This window comes from Castor canadensis, chromosome 17, assembly GCF_047511655.1.
Source record: "Castor canadensis chromosome 17, mCasCan1.hap1v2, whole genome shotgun sequence".
Classification (NCBI taxonomy): Eukaryota; Metazoa; Chordata; class Mammalia; order Rodentia; family Castoridae; genus Castor; species Castor canadensis.
In genome coordinates this window covers 51,218,297-51,242,521 of record NC_133402.1, presented here as the reverse complement: position 1 = coordinate 51,242,521, position 24,225 = coordinate 51,218,297, and the positions used below count along the sequence as shown (strand labels likewise).

General features: G+C 42.2%; 1 protein-coding gene across 6 annotated transcripts in view; it reads right to left on the bottom strand.

The window, feature by feature from the left end:
* Positions 1–24,225, bottom strand: part of Rad54l2 (RAD54 like 2) — a 106,489-nt gene that overhangs the window by 18,413 nt on the left and 63,851 nt on the right. For 4 of the 6 annotated variants that reach the window (XM_074059349.1, XM_074059348.1, XM_074059350.1 and 1 more), the window contains exons 3-13: positions 12,245–12,446; positions 10,869–11,008; positions 10,326–10,442; positions 9,801–10,027; positions 8,793–8,975; positions 8,525–8,658; positions 6,688–6,884; positions 5,348–5,690; positions 4,571–4,748; positions 1,086–1,337; positions 766–884 (exon numbers count right to left, since the gene is read on the bottom strand). In XM_074059349.1, the coding sequence (XP_073915450.1) occupies positions 766–884; positions 1,086–1,337; positions 4,571–4,748; positions 5,348–5,690; positions 6,688–6,884; positions 8,525–8,658; positions 8,793–8,975; positions 9,801–10,027; positions 10,326–10,442; positions 10,869–11,008; positions 12,245–12,446 (2,092 nt within the window). Of the gene's footprint in view, positions 1–765; positions 885–1,085; positions 1,338–4,570; positions 4,749–5,347; positions 5,691–6,687; positions 6,885–8,524; positions 8,659–8,792; positions 8,976–9,800; positions 10,028–10,325; positions 10,443–10,868; positions 11,009–12,244; positions 12,447–16,846; positions 17,681–19,649; positions 19,772–24,225 lie in introns of those variants that run through there. The other 2 variants (XM_074059352.1, XM_074059353.1) reach the window with 2 other exon arrangements.

Sequence of the window (24,225 nt, the reverse complement as noted above, 5' to 3'; positions counted from 1 at the left end):
ACATGTAGAGAGCCAGTCTCTACAGAAATGATCCTTAAAATCAAGAGGATGTAAGTTAGAATCACTATTGCCTTCTTAAAATGTATCACATGTGGAAACCCACACTCTGAGGCTCCCAAGCCAGGCTCCTATCTTTTGTCTTTCCTTAGGGTATAATCTGATCAGAACAAAAGAATGCAATCTACTTCATGTCTGTTTTCCTGGGAAGTCAAAGCCCCAGTCACACTTAGAATGTGACTTTGGTACAAATCACATAACTTATTAGGCCTTGTATAAAAAAAAAAAAAACTTAAAAAAGGGAATGGAGATAGAAGCAGATTAGACCAGGGGTTAATAAACATTTTCTGCAAAGGGCCAAACAGCAAACATTTCAGATTTTGTAGATAACATATACTCTATTGCACATTACTGGTATCTTTTTATAGAACTTTAAAAATGTAAAAGCTATTTTTAGATCAACAAAAATGGGCCACAGACCAGATTTGGTCTGGGCCACAGTTTGATGGATCAGACTAGACTGTAAACTCCAAGGTTAGCCTAGGATTCTACATTGTTCTTTGTGGGAATATTACATTTGGCGGAAAGACAGAAAGGGGTGGTAGTAATAAATGAAATGAATATGGCTATGGATATGCAAGGAGGTCTTCACAATAAATGCTTGGTTGCATAGGACTGGAGAAAGAAAAGGGGGTTGGGTATGAGCCTAGTTGGCCTCACTCTGGTGGCTGCATTAATCCTTCCCATAGACACACAGCCCCTTCCTACCTGAACACAAGGATCTTGTCCCCAAGCTTCACGCTTTCCTCAATCAGGTGAAAAAGCAGTACCATCTTGGGAGAGTTTTCCAAGACTCCAGTCTGGTAATTTGTCAGAAGGTCCTTGGCCTGCAAGATAGAAACAAGGCTGCTTGGAAGAGATCCAAAGCCAGATGACTAGAAATAAAATTCTCTCCCTTCAAGGCAACAGTCCTTTATAATTCCCTGTACAGACCTCAACAGTGTGCACCCTGTCCTCTCCCCAGCTAAGCCATGTACCTTCCCTTCTCAGCAGTAGTTTATGGTTACTGAAGGATCTGCTTGACTCACCCACTCGTACGTGACGATGTTGTTGCCTCGCTCCTGGAAAGGGTTGAAGCCAACCCCCTGTAGAAACTTGCTATTGGTTGTCTCTCCCATTGAGGAAGTCAAAGTGCTATCCTCTCCCTTGTTTTTTGTTCCCTGTGGTGGACAGCGGGCACTGGTCCCCGCTGAGCCGAGCTCTTCCACATCTAGATCCTGCTCATTGGCCAGATTTTCCTTCTGAAGGGCTTCATATAGCACATCAGGGTGATTCCAGATCTGAGGTTAAAGTACAGGGAGGTGGGGTAAAAAACAGAGAATACTTGAAGGGTGTCCCAAGGAATCTGTAAACATGTACTTGTTTGCACACACAGCTCCCACAGCACACAGTCATACCACAAATCAACATATCCCCAAACCCTTCACAAAGAGCCTGCATTCACTTTCACTACCAATTCTTATGACCATGACACATGAATGTTAACATTCACACAAGGAGTAATGCCAGTGTGTTTGGTAAAAGCTGTGCCACAAGCTTTGCATTCCCACTCAAATAAGACTGAGAATTTTGTAGTTTCACTGTGTGGTTATAGTCAGTTATCAAAGAAAACAAGACTAATCTCATCCTATGGACAAAATATATCTGACTTATGTCATTTTAGAGGCTATTCCTAGTAAGAGTTGAGGATTCCTAGGAGAGGGGAGAGAAAGAGGAAGGAAGAATGTACTGGTCCCAAAGCACTGTCACAGGACCACTTTTTCCCTAGTTCCCTGGCTCTAGTCTAGGATTGCGGCTACAAAAGAAATATTTTGAAACACAATCTGTCTCCAGGTGTAGTGGTATAGTGGTGCATGCCTGTAATCCCAGCACTCAGGAGACTGAAGAAGGAGGATCTTGAGTTTGAGGCCAGGATGATCTATATAGCAAGACCCTGTGCAAAAAAAAGGGTGATTTTGCAGGATATGTGCACTGAGTGCTCAACACTAGGCTCCTGCTACATGGATGAAGTGGGCTGAATGCCCTACTGACTGAGCTACCAGGATTGCCAGTCCCAGGCATTCCAGGCTGAGTATGAGGACCTTCAATGCACTACATGCCTAGGATACCCACGTATCCCCACATCTCTGCCAGGGTTTCCTGACCTGATAGGAGGAAGGCATGGGGAGGTGGTGCCAAGGGTTGCTCCAATACCTGCAAACCAAGATGGTCAACTTTATGGGGGTGACCTACACTGTGACTTTCATCTTTTGAGGCCTCATACTTGTGATCTATAAAATGAGTATGATCTAAACTGTTGAGAGGATTAAATGAGACAATGCTTGTAAAAGTTCTTTGCACAGGGAGCCCTGGAAGCAGAGCCTGGAGAGCATGCCTGCTGTCACCCAGGACCACAGGCAATGTGAAGAACCCCCATGAAGCAGGCCTTCAGTGGGATGCAGCTCCTTTACTTTCAGCACCACTGCTCAGGTGGCTACCAGGTTAAGGCCAGTACATCATAATGTGGATAAAGACTGGTTAGCATCCCTGGAAGCACCCAGATCATCCACCAGACTTTGACCATCCCTGAGTGCACAAGACTAACAGAACCAGACAAGTGGGCACAGGGAAACTGTAGACCTTGCCGGCCAAGGGTAGCTGAGAAACCATACCTTCTAGGCCAGCACCCTAATCCTCATGCCAAGAAAGAACAACAAATACAGACTAATCAGCCATACTCCATCTTTCTGTGATGAGTTGCTGTTTGACTCCCTACCCAATGGCACCAACTGAGAGGTCTCTTGGATGGTAAAAAGGGATGCTATGCTGTCATGCTCCACAATCCTCTTCTGGACACCAACAGCTACCCCAAGGGAAAACCGTTCACCCCACCCTAGAGAGACCCCACTGCAAGCCATTCATCCAAGCCTGTCCCTCCAAGACAGACCCCAAGGTTGTGGCAGACTCCCAGAAGTTGTCTGCAGATGAGTTAGATGCTCTATGCCCTCTGAAGCAGAGGCATTTCCCATTCCCTCACCCACCTGAATATCCCCAACACCAGTCTCACCCAACCACCAATGTCCCCCATGCAAATGGATCTAGGTATCCCAGATCTTCCACACCCAAAGCTCCCCATGACTCCCAGGGTTCATTCAGTCAGTGCTTCAGTGCTAGCTACCCCATAGGAGGGAGGTGGGGCACATACAGAAACCAAAGCCTCCCTGGAAATGAAGTTTTCTAATCAAGGTGCCTATGGTCAGGGTCAGGGTCACAGCAATTTCCTCAGGGTCACCAGACATTGGAGATGCCCCCATGGAAGTCCCAGAGAAAGAAATGATGGGCAGTGCTTCTCTTTATCCTAACAATCTCTGGTTGCTGGCCCTGTCTAAGCCATAGCCCGAATCATTGTCAACTGTTATCTAGCACTAAGTGTGAATTGCCACCGTAGAGGGGTCCTTCCTGCTCCCTTCAGTCAGTTTCCTGCTCAAAACTTAGTTCCACCTGAGTTTGGAGGCATCAGAGGAGTTTTCCAGGGCTGGGTGGACAGAAGGGAATCTGTGTGATATGTGGGTAGACATTTTTTTATTTTAATATTCAATGTATTTATTTGTGTGTATTATCAGTAGTTCATTGAAAAAAGAAACCTCACCTGTCCCCAGATATATATCTTTAGCTGACTTATTAAAGTAGTGGTCAATCAGGAATAGGTCTGCTGAGAGCAAAAGTAGACATACTAAGAAAAATTAAACATGAGCAAGATCTCAAGCCAATTAAATGCAGATCAGATGGAAGGTACCCCTCATAACTTGTCTAAGCTCTGTGTGTGTACTTTTTTGTTTGGTTATTTATTTATTGGTTTTGTTGTTATTGTTTTTTTAAGACATGATCTCACCATGTCATTCAGGCTAGCCTTAATCCTGCTGCCTCAGTCTCCAGAGTGCTGAGGCCTAAACAATATATTTCTTTTTTTTTTTTCTTTCTCTAAACTATGTATTTCTTTTATTCCTTCTTTCTTTATTTTATTATTTTTTTGTGGGACTGGGGTTTGAACTCAGGGCTTCATGCATGCAAAGCAGGTGCTCTACTGCTTGAGCCACACCTCCAGTTCATTTTTTCATTTTGTTCTGGTTATTTTAGAAATAGAGGTCTTACAAATTATTTGCCCAGGCTGGCCTTTAACTACAATTTTCCTAATCTCAAGCTCCCAAACAGCTAGGATTATAGATGTGAGCCACCAGCACCCAGCTTCCTATTTATTTCTTGAAGACTGATTATACTAGCATTGAAAAGCTCCACCCAACAATATTCCTCCACCATCTTCCCCTTGTCCAAGTGAAAAAAGAAAGTGATATCTCAAATTTGGTATAACAAGTGGAGCTGAGCTGCACTACCGCAGGTGGTAACAATTATACTATACTTGGAGGTGGCTTCTCTCACTTTATTCTTCCATATCAAGGATTCCCAGCAGGAGTAATTTCCTAGGGATCGTGTGCATCCTCAGTCCCCATTCATTTTCCTGAGAACCCCAATGCACCTTGCAACACACGCAGAAAGCCTTTAGAGGGTTCAACCCCAGCCAGCCACTGCTACCACAGTCCCGGAAGCGGTCCATGAATTGTGTGTACAAATCTCGCTGGATCTTAGAGAGCCGCACCAGAATCACATTCTCTTCCTTAGCAGGGAGATGAATCTTCAACACAGTGTGGCCTCTCCTACAGAGGCAAAGAGATCAGAAGTGGCAAGTCAGGCAGTCCTTGAAATGCAGAGTAGTTCAGCACCATGAAGAAGAAACTCATCTTAAGGATGAAAACTAAATCAAGGAGGCAAATGACCTATCCCAAGTCATGAATGACTGGGTGACTGAAACCAGAAGAATGAACTTCAGGTCCTTGCTCCAATTTAGGAATGCCTCTTTGAGCTTTCTCCATACCACCTTAATGGGAAAATCAGCGACTGCATTACATTACCCTAAGCTACATCTACTGGGATGCTAAAACTGGTAAGGTCATACCATAGTACCACCTCTATACTTTCGCACAAGTCCACAGAATGCTGGCTCTCTCTGCAAGTATCTTCAGCAACTTTCAAGGTAATATATGAGTGAACCACTTCTTGGTGGTTCATTTTAGGAGAACTGAAACTGTAGCTAGAAATTTACATCTGTTATTTACACAAAGGAGTTTCACTACTTCCCCCCAGGAAGGGCCCTTGTAGGGTAACATCTCCCCTGGATAATAGCCTCAGCATGTCCACTACCCCTCTGAGGGAGCTCTCTGAGTATTCAGAAAACAGGGCCCTGAGTATGGCTCACCTTTGCACAAAGCCCTCCAGGAGACTGTGCAGGACATGGCTCCGGTACCGCATGAGACGGACATCCTGAGGCGTGCTGTCAATGCACTGCCCATTCAGGATAGGGCGTTCAAACATGTTGCTGAACTCTTGCCGAGTGCCAAGAAAGTCTGGGCGTACAAAGTCCACCATGCACCAGTACTCGATGAGGTTGTTCTGCAGGGGGTACCCAGTCAGCACCACCCGGCGGCGAGAACGTATGTTCTTCAGAGCCTGTGAGGTGCTGGCCTGGCAGTTTTTAATGCGGTGTCCTTCGTCACAGATCACCACATCAGGACCAGGGCGGCATAAGGCCTTTTCAAACTCTAGGGAGGGAAGAGGATCCGGAGTCAGAGGGAAAGGGCCTGCTCTTAGTCAATAATATGAGAAGTAGGGGAGCACCCTGGAGGAGACAGAAGAAATGAAGGAAGCAGGAAAGCAAGAGTCAGCCCCCATTGGTGAAAGGGAGCCAGCCATTCAAGCTCCTGTGTGGTATGATGCTAACCTGACATTGACTCTTGCAATCAGCATCCCTTTTCCCCACTCCTTTCCTTGCTTCATTATTATTTTTTTCTTTAGGCTGAGTAACACTGACTTGCATTCCTAGGGTTTACAACTACAGGACAACTGAGACAGGGACCTCACAAAGTGCCAGCCTAGGACTAAAACTGTGTCTGGATGAAATCAGTGGGAAAAATCCAAACACTTCAGTGGACTCTCACCATTGCCAGCATCTTGACTCCTTCTGAGGGCTGGCTAGTAGAAGCTAGTTAAAGGACAAGGTCTTCCTGCAGTTATTCACCAGTCATTGCTAAATGGCATATTCATTAAAGCTCTACTACAGAAGCAAACCTAGAACAAAAAGACCTATAAATTGAATGGCCTATGAACCCTTAAAAACTTTCTTCCCCAAATGAGCCCTGCACCTTATAAGATTATGAATGGAACTAGAACTATGAGCAGAATGGTTTTCACTAAAAGCAACTGGGATAAATTCACAAGCATTACTAGTCGTCTTTTTTTTTTTTTTTAAGTGTTCTCAGAAAACCTCTAGTGGTAATAAAGTGGTAAAGGCAGTCACTTTCTCAACTGTTCTGAAAGAGAAATAAGGATGGGAGAGTCTCCCCCAAGACAGGGTATGGCCTGCAGAAAAAGCAGCACCTTCTTCAGGCCACTGAAGGCTGCCCTGCCCATCCTGGGGTCCAGAATTACTGTCCATGACAATGATCCACTTCAGTAATACACTTCATACCCATCTAGGTGGAAACACTATTTCTTTTTACCTAAAAATACCCTAGAGAATTTCCAAGACTGGCTGCCCACCTCTCCGAAACTCCTGCTGTCGATCTTCCTCATCCAGATCAATAATGACTGGATGAGACCGTTTCTTGGTTTTCTTCGGTCGACTTGTGGCAAAGGATTTCTTCAGAGTGAGGAGTCTGTACATTTCATACCCCATCAGAAGCACCCCACCCTCTGACACCCAATCAGCCATCACTTTAGCACGAGATGCCGTTGTCCTGCAAGAATGAACACAGAAAATTGTGTGAGATTTGAAATATATTTCTATTAAGTTGGACAGAGAGAAAATATCATTGTTTCTGCTGCTATTCATGAAGAATTTCTCCTAATCAAAGCTATGTTGTTATCCACTGAAAATTCCTTATTGCCAAAGATTTCATAAGGCAGCAAGAAGAGCACTGGTCAGGTAACCAAGGACTTTCCTAGCATCCCAGAGATACTGACTGTACTGAGGATGGACTGGATCATTGATGATGGTTAAACAAGAAATAGTAGTTCAGCCAGGAGCTAGTGGTTCATACCTGTAATCCTAGCTACTTAGAGGGCTGAGATAGGAAGGATAGCAGTTTGAGGCCAGCCTAGGCAAATAGTTCAAGTACAGTTCTGCATTTTGTATGCCAAGCTCCAGTGAATAAAGACCCATGGAAAAACAGTAAAGGTACAGAGGCAGCAGAAACCAGATAAACCTAAGCAGTCACTCCTTAAAAAATAACCATAACAATATTTTACATGTGGACTAATAATCCTGAAATCTAAGAGAGCAGAGCAGGCAATTGACTAATTGTTGGGTCACTCAGAGTCTCCTTATTTTAAAGTGTGTGACCAAATCACAAAAGTCAGCCTCTGTAGAAAATAAAGTCAATTGTGCCAGTGAGGGGAAAGGAAAGTATGAATAACTGGCATGGACCAAGAAATAGCTTACATTTTTGGGAATCAGGCTGACTTTACAGAATAGAAATATAAATAATTTTATTTAAAACTAAAACAAACACCAGGTTTATACCTTTCAAAGTTTTAGAAGTTTTACCTTTAAAGGTCAACTATAAACCAGTCTCTAAAAGAAGACATTACTGATTAGGTTTCTAAGAAAAGAGAAATATAAAAAGTAAAAAGTTGCCAGGTGCTGGTGGCTCACACCTGTAATCCTAGCTATTCAGGAGGCAGAAATCAGAAATATCACAGTTTGAAGCCAGCCTGGGCAAATAGTTCACTATTTGAAAAACCCTATCACAAAAATTGGGCTGGTAGAGTGGCTCAAAGTGAAGGCCCTGAGCTGAAGCCCCAGTACCACAAAAAAAAAAAAAAAAAAGAAGTAAAAAGTTGGAGTGTTTCTTTAAATTATGCTGAAGTTTGCTACTACACACACTGGAAAACATAACCATGCCTGGAGATATTTTATGACATAAAAGCATCCTAGAGCAGAACACAAGAAACTCCACAGGCTACATAACTGTGGCTTTACTGAAAATCTAGGTAGAGAGGGGAAAAAATTAGAGCAAGAACAGAGAAAGGTGCACATCAAGAAACCAAAAAGAACGGGGCATTGGGGGCTCACACCTGTAATCCTAGCTACTTGGGAGGTTAAGATCAGGAGGATCGAAGTTTGAGGTCAACCCAAACAAATAGTTTGCAAGACTCCATCTCCAAAATAACCAGAGCAAAAACAGACTAGAGGTATGGCTCAAGTAGTAGAGCACCTCCATGGCAAGTGTGAAGACCTAAGTTCAATCCCCAGTCCTGCCAGAAAAAAAAAAGGAATCTGGAAGACAGTGTTCAATACTTAAACAAGACTGTTCTGACATCTAGATCTCAGGGAGAAATCTAAAAGGAATGGGCAGAGAGAAGGCAGGCTACCTACTTGTGCTCATCATTCAAGATGTGAACTTTAAAGAACCGAGGCTGGACTTCTTCAGGCTTGTTATCAGCTGGAAGGGCTTCAGGAGCTGGAAGCCACATGTTGAACTCTGCCAACCAGTTCTGAAGAGTATTAACCTATCAGAAAGCCAAGTCCAAAAAGAATTCTAAGAAATAAGCTCAAACAAAGATGACCTCATCAACCTTTTTAGTGCCCAGTAACCCAGAACTCTTCAGAGGGGTGACTAGGAGGAACCTTCCGAAAAACTTACTGGCACAATGGCAAGGACTGTTTTGGCTGGCGTGTGACGGAAGAGAACATCAATGAAGGAGATCACTTGCAGAGTTTTCCCCAGCCCCATGCTATGAGCCAGGATACAACCAAAACCACTACTGGTTTTAAACCTCTCCAATGACTCAACTAGGTTATCATACAGGAACCGGATCCCGCCAATCTGATGAGGGACAAAACAAAACAAATGTTAAGAGGGGCTGGCAAAGACCAGAGCTCTAGTTTTACTCACTTTGGAATTGGCCAGAAATAAACAAATGAGCCATCTTGTTGTAACAGGCAGCTGTGGTGTGAACAGCCACAGAAGTTTCTTTGTACCCCTGACTGGTCTACTGGTTGGTGATGGTCTTAGAGAAAACACAGAAAACCATTCCCTGGCATAATATCTAATATTAGAGTCTGCAATACCAAATTCCTAACAAAGTCTTTCATTCAACCTGGCTGCCCTGGTCCTTGGAGAGGGCATCTCATCCAGGCAACCCATCCTATAAGGAATAATTCTTGCTGTTGGAAAGTTCTTAAGCTGACTCAATCCCTGACTTTATGGAACTTTTCACTCCCTGGTCCTGGTTCCAAGCTCTGGATCAATGCAACCTAGTCTGCTCCCAACTATCAGAAACTCCCTTGATATCTGATTATCATGACTCTTCTGGATACACATCTTTCTAATTAAAGCACTGCTCTCCAGAGCCCTACTCAAGCTCTTTCTTCATGATCTCACAGAAGAAGGAGCAAGACTGTGGCCATGAGCTCCTGTGACTTCTACATGACAGGGAAAACCTAAGGCTTATTTTTTCTCTTTCCCACCCCTTCACAGTCACAGGAATCTTGAAGCATTAACTGCTAGAAGGAAGGATCAGACCTTTCTAATAGCCCCTCATGGGATCAAATAACTACTTCACAGGCTATGATGCTAATAAGCACCAACAGGCAATGGTTCCAGCAAGGAAACACAGGGAAAGGAGATGGGGGTCAAGATACGCTGTACCTGATGAGGTTTCACAGCCCGTGCCAACTGTGGGGCCAGGAAGACATTCTCCTCCTCAGGAGGGTGGTTCAGGTTGACAAGGACCCGCCCAAGAGCGTCATGCTGGTTTAAGGCGTCATTTACATGGGTACCACCCTTCTCCTCTTCCTCATCCTCCTCGCTGACAGACTCACTGCTGTCTACAATGTGCAGAGTGTCCTCCTCTCCAGAACTCAGTTCAATCACCTCTGAGACAACAAAAAAACAAAACAAATACCCAGGAAGCAGAGAGAATTTACCACCAGTTGTCAGAGAAGAACACAGACACCCAGCTAGAACTTGTCATGACTTACAAAAAATTTTATTATTTTATTTCTTTCTTCCAGCTTCAAGTTAAAGGTAAACTTATATTTACTGAAGTGACTGAGGGCAGTTTGTCAAACACCCTCAACCAAAAGAGTAAGGACTGAACTTTTTCAAAAGTACAACAATCTCAAGGTGAACACTGACCAGAAGGAAGGGGAGGCACCTCTGGCTCAATCTTACCATCTCGACTGCTTTTTTCATCCTCACTGCCACTGCTACTGTCCAAACAAATGACTTCCTGGGCCAAGACCCGAGGAGGCAGTTGGGGACCATCACTCGCATGTAAGACAATTTCCTCTAGAAAAAGATGGAAGAGAATGTCAAAACCACATTTAGCTGAAACATATTTTCCAAAACAATTCATCACCCCTCCTTCTTTGTTGCTCTCATGAGGAGTCTCCACTGGGAAGAGAAGCAGAGAGGTGTCTCAAAATCCTCAGTACTCTTTCCAAAATCCCTTTCTCTACTGGCTCTAACTTCCTGCTATCTACCTGACCACCAGAAAAGGTCAAATCCATTGGCATGTTAAGACCTAAAGTTAAAGGGAAAATAATTTCAATGAAATTGATTTGAGGAATACATTATTTTTCCACCTTTACTTTTTAAATGACAATTACAGGATTCCTGAGAGGCCACAATCTTATTCCAGATCTACTGTTGACCCCTATGTACACTTACCCCCATCCCAAGGACAAACCCTTTCCTGCTATACGCACTGCTTACCAGGTAGGAACTCCAGGGGAACAGTGGGAATGGGGGCTGCGTAATCTTTCCTCTGCTGCTCCAGGCGCTTCCTTCTTTCCAACTCTTCCTGCTGTGCTGCTTTGGTAACGGGTTCCAATTGATCCTCCCGGAGTAGCTTTCTAAACATTTAAAAAAGAGAGCACTTGAGCTCACTTACAATTTGGGCAATATAAGGGCAAGTTCAAATGGGAAATCACCACTGCTGAGCTCAGAGAACTGAAGGGGGAGGAGAATAAGCCATTTTGGCTCTCACACTAAGCCTTTGCAATGGACAGGATTTTTAGAAAAATATGACTTCAAGCCAGGTGTAGGGGCTCAAGCCTGTAATCTTAGCTACTTGGAAGGTAGAGATAGGGAGGATCATGATTTCAGGCCAGCCCAGAAAAAAAGTTTATAAGACCTCATTTCAACCAATGGGTGAATGCGGTGGTATACACCTGTCATTCAGCTACCCTATGTAAGGAAACATAAATAGGGAGGGTCATAGTCCAGGCTGGCCAAGGCACAAAACAAGACCCTATCTTAAAAATAACCCATACACAAAGGGCTGACAGAGTGGCTCAAGTGGTAGCATGCCAATCTAGCAAGCATGAAGCCCTGAGTTCAAATTTCAGCATGGCCAAAAAAACCCCAAAAAGTTGTGATATGGAAAAGGAGGATTATTGGGATTCTAAATCCCTATGCACAAACTTAAAGTAACAGTTTCAAGATGTCAGGTTTTCTTAAAAATGTGGGGTACGAGAAGAAAATGGTAGCATTTATCTTCTTTTACTGGCCCAAGTTGTTACTTGGCAGAAGGAAGGACTGTTGACAATTTGGATGACTAAGAAAGTTCATATTTGATCATCTTTTAGCTCAAGAAAGAAGCCCCACTTCAAGTCAATCTCCCGCTATCTGAAGTTGAGTTCTAAAAGATCAGAAGGGTTGTTGTTGTTTTAATCCTCTTGTTTCAAGACATAAGGAAAAATGAAGGCTTTATCATCCTTGGACCAACACCCAAGGCCTCCTTCTCAGCAGTGCTCAAGGTCCTTCTACATACTCCCTGCATCCTCTACAGCTCAACCCAGTGGGCCTGAGCTACACCTTCATTAATGTTTGTTTGTTTTTGAGACAGGTCTTACTATGTAGCCCAAGCTAGCATGGAATTCATGATCCTCCTGCCTTAGTGCTAGGATTGCAGGTGTGCACCAACATGCTCAGCACCTTCACGGTAGATGAGGGCACACAGTTGGGTACTTTTCTCCTTTGGAAAGAGGACTCTCCTATTCAATCCAGTCCTTCTACTACTACCAGCCTCATGACAAGGGAAATATCTCTACCACATTCCCTCTCCCCTTACCCAGGGCATAGCTCACCGTATATTTCTCCTCATATGAGAGGGCTTCTGAGCCCTCTTCTTTTTGGGGTCCTCAGAGGCTAGGATCTTGCCTTGGTGGTGCCTAAGCTGCTCTGAAGGCTCAGAATGAGATGAGGTAGTTGAAGTGCACCGTGGCGGCCGCTGCCCATCTTCCCCTAGCTGGGCATGCTCAGTGCCACACATGCCTTCTAGGGATGGGTCTGAAAAAAATAAGAGGTGGCTTTATTACTGGGGGGGAAGAATGGGATTTGATGCCAGACATGCCTGGGGTCAAATTTCAATGCAGCAACTTATCAGCAGGTAACCCAAAGCAAATTACTTACATCTCTCTGAATGTCCATGGATGCATCTATGAGGCTAGTGATGCCCACATCTTGACCTTTTGAGGACTAGTGAGCATTCCTAGACACAAGCCTGGCCCACAATAAATGACAGCCATCCCTTACTATCATTTAGCACTACGAACAGAGTTAGGAGGCACTGTGGCCTCAGAGCACCCAGGCAGGCATAGAGCCTGAGAAAGTGGGTATCAAATAGAGCTCACAGTCTCTTGTGTGACTCTAAGCAAGTTCCTCTACCTCTCATCTGCCAAGTAGAAGGTGCTTTAGAGTGTTCACCTATTCAACTTGTCAACATTAATGAGGACTTACAATATGACAAGCACTGTCCTAGATGCTTCATCAAGGGATAGTTGAAAGACTCCTTCCCTCTAAAGGAGGTTGTGTTTACACACAGACACATGGCAAGGTATACTAAACACCATAGGAGAAGCAAGTCAACAGACCTAAAGAACTTAAAGGTTAAAGTGAGAGATAATCAGCTAAACCAAGAAAAAATTGTGTTAGGGTCACAGGAGTATGAAAGACTATTTCCTGCAATGACCACACAGGAATCACATGGGAGGTACAACACCTTGAAAGAGCAAAATGTCTAAAAGTAATGCCTGACAGAAGAAAAAAGGGAAGAGATAACCTGAAAATCATTTGTGGCATCAAACGTGACTGAGGTCAAGGAGCAGAGTCTATGTCCTCTCCTGAGCCTGCTAAGCAGCACTGAGCTCATTGAGTAGACAAGGCCTTGAGAGTCACATAGACCATAATAAGCCTGTCCCCAAATCTGTAAGAACCCCCCAAATGTAGGTACTACACGACTAAAGGGCCTTTCCCAAAGGAAGAAAGAGGAATTTGAAACTACATCATAATGCCAGAATAGAGGTGCACTAGTCAATTCCATTCAGCACTTAGGCAGGAAAGACCCAGATTGTTTTTGTTTGTTTGTTTTCTTTTGTTCTGTTTTGGTTTTTGAGACAGGGCCTTACTATACAGTTCAGGATGGCCTCAAACTCACAGTCCTCCTACCTCAGTCCCCTGAATGCTGGGATGATAAGCACACACCATGATACCCAGCTCTGAAGTTTATTTGGGTTTGGTTTGTTTGGCTGGTTGGTTTTGGTGACTTTGTTTGCATTTAACCAAACTACAGACTTTATTTGGATTTCACTAGTTTTCCCCTAAATGTCTTTTTCTGTTACAGGATTCTATCAAGGATACCACATTGCATTTAGTTGTCCGGTTTGCTCACTGAAAACATTATAGTTTAGCTCCCCCTAAACTATAGAAGCTTCTTGAAATATTTTTTATCTCTCATGATTTTGACACTTTTTGGAACCAAAAATCACTTGATTCTGGTCATGTATTTTGTATACTGTCCCCTGCTTGAGTTTATCTGGTATTTTCTCATGATTAGATCAAGTTTATAGCTTGAGGGGTAGGGGAGGAGAATAATCACAGAGTTGGTGAAGTGCCCTTCTCATTACATCTTATTGGGGTACATGATATTAACATGACTTAATACACCTGATCACTTGGTTAAAGTGGAATCTGACAAGTTTCCCACTGGAAAATTATTACCTTTCCCTTTCTGTATTTTAGTCATTGGAAGCAAATCTCACAAAGCTCAGTTCATATTAGGAAGAAAGAGGAGTGTCAAAGAATTCCTGGATATATGTTTTTATGTTGAGTACTACTATTCAAGATATAAAGTATGGGTTGTACCTTTCATAACTTTCTCCCTTACTTACAGTAACTCCAAAAGGTAAGTTTTGTTCCTCCCATTCTAAATACAAAAAACTGGAGTTGAGAGGTCTTGCCCATTAGTATATACAAAATAAGCAGAAAAACAGAAGCAGGCAATTAAGAGTATGAGCTTTGTAGCTGTACAGCCCTGGCTTTGAATCCCAGCTCTGATACTAACTAGCTCTATGTTTATAGGTCCAGCTTCTGAGCCAGATTTCCCATATCTCTAAATTAGAGGTGTCTGGGGTTGGAGTACATATAACAGTGGTAGAATGTTTGCCTGGCATGTATAGGCCCTGGGTTCCATCTCCAGCATGCAATGAATGAATGAATGAATGGGGATGTCAATAACTCTTTCATGGAAGGTACTATTCAAAGCCTGGCCTACCTAATTCCATAGAACTCCATATTCCCAACCAGAGAACTGAGTCCAGGAGCATAAAAAGCTCTGGAGCCTTGGGCAAACAAGCTGGGTAGAAATATCTACTTGTGGGGAGAACTCAAACCTCAATTTATATAACCTATTCAAACACCAGAAATAAAGCAAAGGGAGGAAGCAGAAATGACATGTGCAAACTGCATTTTGTTGTCACGAAATGAGTATCTTTTTGGGGGGCGGGGGAAGGGGGGGATAAGGTCTTGCTGTGTACCTCAGACTGGCCTAGAACTCACTATGTAGCCCAGGCTGGTCCCAAACGCAAGAGCCTCTTGCCTTAGCAAGAGGTATTGGGATTATAGGTGTGAACCACCACACCTGCTAAAAATGAGTGCTTCTTATTACCCACACATGCACACACCCAACATGAAGTTGTAGGTCACACCTTCTTTTTAAACCTCAACATGAGAGACTATGATAAGCTAGCCACTGTGATTTTTCCAGCTGCCTTTCAGTTTAACCTAACACACATTTGAGCGTATGCTACATACCAAGTCCTATGCTACAGCACAATGGCTTGGACTACATGGGGAAACATATGCAGTGTGGTAAGTGCCTAAAAGCAACAATACTGGGAGAGGATACCTAATCCAGCCTTCCCTAGGGCTGGGCGTGATAGTGCTTCTTGGAAAAAGTGAGATCTCAGGTTAGTCCAACAGAATGGGAAGGCCTCAGCTAGCAAAAGAAAGGAAGAACATCCTAGGAAAATATGGGCACATATGCAAAAAGCATAGTGCCCTAAGACAGAATGGTTGGGAAAATACATGCAGTTCTATATTGGCTAACATGAAGTAAGCAATGCAGCTGCAGGAAGGGCCTTCCAACCAAACAACCACTTTTCTCTCTCCTTCCAGGAGCTCTTCATCCAAAGCATACTTGGGTGGGAGGATTCAAGGCCTTTCTCTGCATGTTGCACAAAACCCCTGTCCTGGTGAAGACTAACCCAAGTCCTCTTCTTCTTAACATACTAATTTCCCCTGGTCCAGTGGCAAGGCAAGGAGGAGAGGCTAACGTGGTCATTATAAATGTAGGGAGAGATGGGTGGTATACACACCCATTCATATATGGGTGCCGAGAGTGATTTACTCCCTCCCCTGCAGTGACACTGGCAGCACCTTCTTTGACCTTCACACTGAGACACCACTGAGGTTCAGGTACAGCCTTTGCTTTTTGAAGAGCAAAGGAGAAATGGCCAAGGAAGGCATCACCCTAAGAATGCCCAAAATGAAGACTGCACTCACTCCTGTAATCTCAGCTACTTGAGAGGCAGAGACGAGAGGATCACAGTAATAGGCCAGCCCGAGCAAAAAATATAGTGAGACCCTATCTCAAAGAACAAGCCGACATGGTGGCTCACACCAATAATATCAGCTACACAGAAGGCTAGGGTAAAAGAATCATCATCCTGGTGAATGCTCATAATGGAACACTATAATACCATTTCATATGTGCAAGAACTTAAAACATCACACTACCCTTCTCTACTACCGTTGTAGCAGCCCTTTTACAAAAGGCCTCACTGGGACAGCAGAGCTCAGGGTGGTAAGAAGCATTAATGAGCTACTGGCTCATCTAGTGTGAGCCATGGCTCATAGACATATTCTACCTGCTGAGGAAACAAGGTACCATTGCATGTGTGTCCAGCTAGACACAAAGAACTAAAAGAGGTGGGGGTTGCAGCCCAGTGCCAGAATGCTTGCCTAGCATATGTGAGCACCTACAGAAAAATAAAATTTAAAAAGAGAGAGAGAGGAGAGAGAAGCTTCAAAGTAGAGTTTCAAGTCTGACTAACTACCCTCTTCAGTTCTCTCCAGTTTCTACCTGAAACAATACAGGAGTAGAGCTCAGCAAATTCTGTTCTCCTTTCATAGAATGATCTAGCCCATCTCCACAAAGAGCTAACACTTCAACAGTACTTTCACTTTTGTCCTAACTCACAGCCCTAAATTCTTCCTCCCAAATGAATAGCTGTTTGGTTGGACAGCAACCTTCCCAGGAGGGCTAGACACTGCTAAATGACCATAGCAACACTACACCTGTGGCCCATACGCCAAATACACTCTGGGAGGGTTGGCATACTTCAACTTACTGTTTTGCTGGCTCCTCTGGCCTGGTTCTGATAACAGCCTTGCTTTGTTTTTATTTTTGTTTTTTCATTGAGCTATACCCCTAGTCCTGATAATGACCTTTGATATTCTCCTGGTCTTGTTTTGTTTTGTTTCGATTTCACAAGCAAATTTATTGGGCAACCACTTGGAAGAAGAGTTGAAGGCAAGGTTAGAGACTAGGCAGATAGGACAGAATCAGAACACAGAAGCAGGTCTTGAAGGTCAGGCTAAGGAGTTTGAAATTGATGGGTTGGGTTATGGGAACTTATTGCTAACTGTTGCATTTCCTTGTGTATTTCCTTCTTACTTCTCCCTCTCAGACTGAAGAGAGAAGAAAGAACACAACCTGCTGGTCTTTCAGTCTTACAGACAGAGTCACTATCAAACATCCATTCTAAATTACGAGGACTGGCTATGAACCCCTGTTTGGCATGGGGCTGAATGGAGCCAAGTGCAACGGCAATTTAAAACTCATCAGACATCGTATACATGATTTATATGCACATTTAGTTCAGACACAAACTTCCTTCTTTTCTATATACTGGGCATACAGGTCTAAATCAGTTCCTTACCACCCAGCATTCTTTGAATGAATCCTCAGCTTCGGGTTCAACAGTTATCTTTTGCTTGTTAAAGAGCTTTAGTTTACACATGGGCTAATATTTGCAGTTTGTTGTCAATGTTTTACAAATGCTTCATTGGTGCTTCATGATGCTTATTATGAAGTTTCTGGTTTTTACATAACACAAAGCCACACCTTTAGTGAACTATTCTTATTTTTTTTAATTCTATAATTAAATTTTCCTTAAGCCAAAATGCAACTTTTCATTATTTATACTTTTTTTTTTTGGCATGACCAAGGTTTGAACTCATGGCTTTGTGCTTACAAAGCAGGTGCTCTACCACTTGAGTCACACCTTCAGCCCATTTTGCTCTGGCTATTTTAGAGATAGGATCTCATGAAACTATTTGCCTGGGCTGGCCTCAAACCTCGATCCTCTCAATCTCAGCCTCCCAAGCATCTATGATTACAGGAATGAGCCTCCAGTGCCCAACATTATATACACTTTTGTGCCTTCTGAATATTGAATCATATAAATTCACAACCTAAGCAAAATGGTTTAACTTTCAAAAAACAGCCCTCCCAAAATACTAGAATACAACCTCACAGCCAATCAATAAGACCCCCAAAGAAAAAAAATCAAAAGTCCAACAAGTAGTTAATGAGACATATGCTATGCCAGACAGCAAATGTACATTAGTATTTGCATGGCTTAAAAGTCAATGATTATTACCATCCTAGCTGAGATCACAGAGCAAGACCGAGTGCAAATACCCCTGAACTTTCTCCTTCACATGAGTCAACCATGAGTAGCAATCACCAGAGTTATACGAACACCAAAGAACACTTACATAAGCTTCTTGGGAATGAGTTATGAATACCACCACAAATTTGACTAGGCAAAACTGTAATTCTGGGAGTTGGAGAGTCTGGTACATGTCATTCAATGAAGGTACAAGGTACAAACACTTTCAGGATCCTTCCATCAGATGTTCCATCTCTTCTTTCTCCTCCTTATGAAAAAGATTAGAGGACTCCAGGTCTCGGCATGTTTTTCCTGACTGTAATGTGGTAAGCCACATATAGTGGGGGCAGGTGTAGTAGCACATAAACATAATCCCAGCACTCAGAAGGCTGAGGCAGGATGAGCTACATAATAGTAAGAGACTCTATCTTCAAAAACAAAAACAGGGCTGGAGGTGTGGCTCAAGTGGTAGAGCATCTGCTTAGCAAGGGTGAGCACAAATCTTAATACAAAAAAAAAACAAAAGTATGCTTCACAAACAAAAACAGCCAACCAAAAAAGATGTATGCACCACACACTATGAAGTATGCGTACACCTGAATCAGAATGTAATTTAAAATCTTGTTCCTAATTTCAGAAATACAGGAGACAGTAAACTATGTCCAACAACACCACATAGATGCAGTCAGCAAAATGCAGAATGTTTAAAACTACACAGTAAGTAGGGGAGGTTGAGGCAGGAGGAGAGTTTGAGGACATTCTGGGATACATAGCTAAATTCAAGGCCACCCTGGACTACATACACAGACCCTGTCTCAAAAACAAAACATAAAACAAAGTAACAAATCTCAGAAAGGATGTGGAGACACTGGAACCCTTATACAGTGTTGTAAAATAGTACAGTACTATGGAAAACAGTATGGGAGTTCCTGAAAAAAATGACAAGTAGAATTATCATATAATTCATCAGTTCTACTTTGGGAGTATGTTTTAGTCTGTTTTGTTTTGCTGTAACAAAGCACCACAGACTGGGTAATTTACAAAAGGAAAAATTTGTTTCTCACACTTCTAGAAGCTAAGAAGCCCAATATCAAGGTTCCAGCACCCAGCAAAGGCCTCTTCCTGTTTCATTCCATGAAAAAAGGGGAAGGGGAAGAGAGTAAAGAGCAAAGGGAAGCTGGAGGGAGGAGGACTGTCAAACTTACCCTTTTATCAGAAGCTTACTACCAGGATAACTAACTCACTCTCTACAATAATGGCATTAAGCCATTCATGAAGGCAGAACACCCAGGACCTAATCACCTCTTAAAGGTTCCACTTCTCAACACTCACATTAGAGATCAAGTTCCCAACACATGAACTTTAGGGGATATGTTCAAACCATAGATTTAAAATCTCAAAAGAACTGAAAGTAAGGTTTCACTGAAAAAACATTATTAAAGCAAAAGAAAGGTTTTTGAAGAATTTGTATACTCACTTTTACAGTAGCATTATTGGCTGGGCACCAGTGGCTCACACCTGTAATCCTAGCTACTCAGGAGGCAGAGATCAGGAGGATTGTGGTTTGAAGCCAGCCCCAGGCAAATAGTTCAAGAGACCCTATTTCAAACAAAAACCCATCAGAGGAAAAAATAGGGCTGGCAGATTAGCTCAAGTAGTAAGCTCACCTGCCTAGCAAGCAGGAAGCCTTGAGTTCAAACCCCAGTGCCCAAAAAAAATGGCATTATTCACAAGCTAAAATGTGGGAAACAACCCAGTGTCTACTAAAAGATGAATGGAGATGGAGGATAAAGGAGAATGATGAAAGGGTGAATTTAACTAAGATACCTTATAAGCACTTTTGTAAACGTCGCAATGTATCTACAGTACTATAATTATATGATTTAAAATAAAAGATGAAATGAAAGGTCTGGGAGTATGGATCAAGTGGTATGAGCATCTGCCTAGCAAGAGCAAGGCCCTGAGTTCAAACCCCAATTCTTTCCCCCAACCCCCAAAAAAGATTTCAAAGATGAATGGATAAGGCAAGTGTGGTACTTTGATGTCCTGGATTTTTTTTTTTTTTTTTTCTTTTTGAGACAGAGTCTTGCTATGTAGCCTAGGCTGGCCTAGATGAAACTCGAGACCCTTCTATCTCAGCCTATTAATTGCTAGGATTACACAGGTGTGGACCACCACACCCGGCCTTATACAACACAATCTTACTCAGCCTTAAAAAGGAAGGAAATTCTCACATATGTTATGGCATGAATAGACCTTGAGAACATTATGGTGCAAAATGAGTCAGTCACAAAAAGACAAATACTTCATGACTGCACTTACATGAGGTACTTAGAATAGCCAAAATCATAGAAACAGAAAGTAAAATGATAGTTTGCCAGGGGCTGGAAGAAGGAGAAATGGGGATAGTGTTCAATGGGTACACAGTTTCGGTTTTACAAGATGTAAAGAATCTGGAGATACATGGTTGTGAAGGTTTCACAAAAATATGATTGTATGTAATACCAAGAACTAAGCACTTAAAAAGCTTTAAGAAACTAAAATTTATGTTGTATATATTTTACAAAAAAATTTGGAAAACAAAAAATTCCCCACAGTTCTAACCCTTGAGAAGCTTTTTTAATTTTCACTTCTTCCATTCTCTTGCTTTTCCTTTGAGAGTTCATTTTAATTTCATGCCAATATTTAATTTCATGTCAATATCTTCCAAAGCCCTGCCTTCTGCCCATTCCTGCCCCCTTATAAAAACCCAGCACTTCCACAATAAGGATAAAAATACAATTCTACTTTCTGCTAGTTTTTCTATACATAGAATAATCAACACTTAAACACTGGGAATGAAGGCGTTACTTTATCTAATACAAGTCAACACTCACATATACTTATCAAAAGGGCATACAACTAAAATTACAACTTTGGTAAAGAAAGGTAAATAGAGCTATAAGAGATTATCACAAAAAGAAAAAAAGAGATTATCACAGAGGGAAATTTTTCTAGTAAGGAGGGTCAAAGAAGCAGAGGAAATGATGAGTATAGATCTAGGATAGAACTAAAGGCTAAACACAAGATAACTAAGTAAAATGGAGAATAATAGCATTTCTAACAGAACAATAATATTAAGCAAATCAGCAGAAGTGGCAGACAGAGTTCAAGAAACTAAAAAGGCTACATCCCCATCTTGTATGCTACCGATTTTCTAGATGTCAGATACTGAGGGTAAATTTGAAAACATATGGAATAAAAAGGATAAAGGAGGTGGGCCTGGTGGCGCACACATACATGCAATCCCAGCACTCAGGAGGCTGAAACAGGAGGATTGAGAGTTCAAGACCAGCCTGAGCTACATGGTAAAACACCAAGTATAGTGACGAAAAGAAAAACAAAACCAAAACTACATAGGGAGTTCAAGACCAGCCTAGGTTACATTGTGAGGCCTTGTCTCAAACAAACAAACAAACAAACAAACAAAAACCCAGCCAGGTGCAGGGGGCTCACACCTGTAATCCTAGATACTCAGGAGGTGGAAATCAAGAGCATTAGGGTTGAAAGCCAGCCCTGGGCAAATAGCTCTTCAGACACTATCTCAAAAATACCCAACACAAAAAAAGGACTGGCTCGAGTGATAGAGCTCCTGCCTAGCAAGTGTAAGGCCCAGAATTTAAACCCTAGTACCACCAAGAAAAAGAAAGGGGAGGGGTTCTATGACTAATTCAAAGTTAGGATTTAGGCAATGGTGGTACATGCCTTTGATCTCAGCACTCAGGAAGCCAAGGCAGGAAAATTAAGAGTTCCAGATCAGCCTAGCGACACAGTGAAACACTGTAGGCAGGCAAACAGGCAGGAAGGCCATTAAAAAAGAGAAAAAAAGTAAGTTTGAGGCTAGTCTGGCCTACTCTGTCTCAAAAAAAGACAAATTATTAAAAAAACTGGAAATTTGGCTTTCACAAAAGTAGTGTTGGCACTGATATGGAGAAATTAGAAATCTTATGTACTACTGGTGGGAATGTGAAATGGTATAGCTGTTAGGGAAAACAATATGAAGGGTCCTCAAAAAATTGAACAGAATAACCCTTTGATCTAGCAATTCTACTTCTGGTATATTCTCAAGAGATTAGGGAAAGAGACTTAACATATTGTACAATGTTCATAGCAGCATTATAATAACCTAAATGTCCATTAACAGATGAATGGGTAAACAAACCTTTAGTGTACACATAACATGGACTATTACTCAGCCTTAAAACACATTTTAACTTTGATGCAGTTCATGAAAGAAACTTGAAGACATTTTGCTAAGTGAAATAAGGCAGACATTACCAGGAGCCAGTGGTTCATATCTATAATCCTAGCTACTTGGAAGGCTGAGATCAGGAGGATCATGGTTTGAAGTCAGCCCCAGGCAAACAGCTCATAAGACCGCCCCCTCCATTTCCAAAAAAGAATAACTAGAGCAAAATGGACTGTAGGTATGACTCAAGTGGTACAGTGCCTGCTTTGCAAGTGTGAAGCCTGGAGTTCACACCTCAGTCCGACTTAAAAAAAAAAAAGTCATATACCAGTGGCTAGGGTAAGAGGGAAATGGGGAGTTATTGTTTAATAAGTATAGAGTTTCAATATGGAATGATAAAAAAGAAAAGTTCTGATGATGGATAGTTGTATCGGTTTCTTAACAATGTAAACATGCTTACTCTCACTAAACTATACAGTTAAAGTTGTTAAAATGAAAATTTTATGTGTATGTTTTCACATACACAAAGTTAGCTTGGTTATAATGCTAAGAGCAAAAAAAGTCAGACATAAAAGTCCACGTATACTGAGCGCCAGTGGCTCACGCCTGTAACCCTAGCTACTCGGGAGGCAGAGATCAGGAGCATCACAGTTCAAAGCCAGCCCGGGGAAATAGTTCTGTGAGACCCTATCTCAAAAAAAAAAACTTCACAAAAAAGGGCTGGTGGAGTGGCTCAAGGTGTAGGCCCTGAGTTCAAACCCCAGTACTGCAAAAAGTAAAAAATAAAAAGGCCACATATTGTATGATTCCAATACAATTATTTGCCCAGAATAAACAAATATATAGAGACAAAAAGTAGATTAGTGGTTGCCAGAGGCTGGGGAAAGGGAGTAACAGGAGCAATCACTTATGGGTTATGAGGTTTCTTACTGTGGTCGTGAAAATGTTCTGATTTGGAGAGAGGTAGCAGAAGTACAACGTGGCAAATATACTTAAAAAAAAACAAAACACTGAATTATTACCTTAAATGTTGAATTTTATGATATATGAATGATAATCTTAAAATATATTAGGTCTACTCCTGCTAAAATAATACAGCTTGTGGCAAACTAATGATTGCAACAAGAACAACTAGAAATTCATTTTCTTTTTTTAAAGAACTTAAAAACTTTTAAAGGCATTGAAGAGATGCTAAAATCATCAGAGATGAAGGGAAAAGATCCAGAGAAGGGGGAAAAAAAACAAATCAAGAAGTGATGATCTCTCTTTGGCAATTCTACCTTCTGGGGAAAGCAGCTTAAAATTAAAGCCACCAACACACAGGGAATCTTACAAAGCAGCAAAGAAATCCGAAGAACTTTTGACAGTTTCATAGGGCTAAAAAAACAAAAAATAGAGAAGAGAAGCCAGTATCCTGGGGAGAAGGGAAAGGCAGATCTGAGCCAGCTCAGTCCATTTTGTGTTCAAGTCATTTTACTGCATCATAAAGCTGACCGATGTAAGTGATTAAAAGAAAATCACTGAAAAGCAGAGCAGACTTTCAAGGTGGAGGAAACATAAAAGATTAGAATCCAGTACTCACTAGAGCAAATCTAAACCCAGTGAGCACCTAGGTTAGGCTCTCAGCTGGATCCTCTCCATCCCTGCATTCATGGATGCAGGAGTGTGTATCAGAAGTAGACAATCCAACCTCTATTCAGCTCTGTCCAACTACAGTAAGGGTATCAGCCTCACTCAAGAAGAAGAAAGAGAAACCCTCTCTAAAGATATCATCCTTTGGGGCAGGAGGCATAGCTCAAGTGGTACACCACTTGCCTAGCAAGTG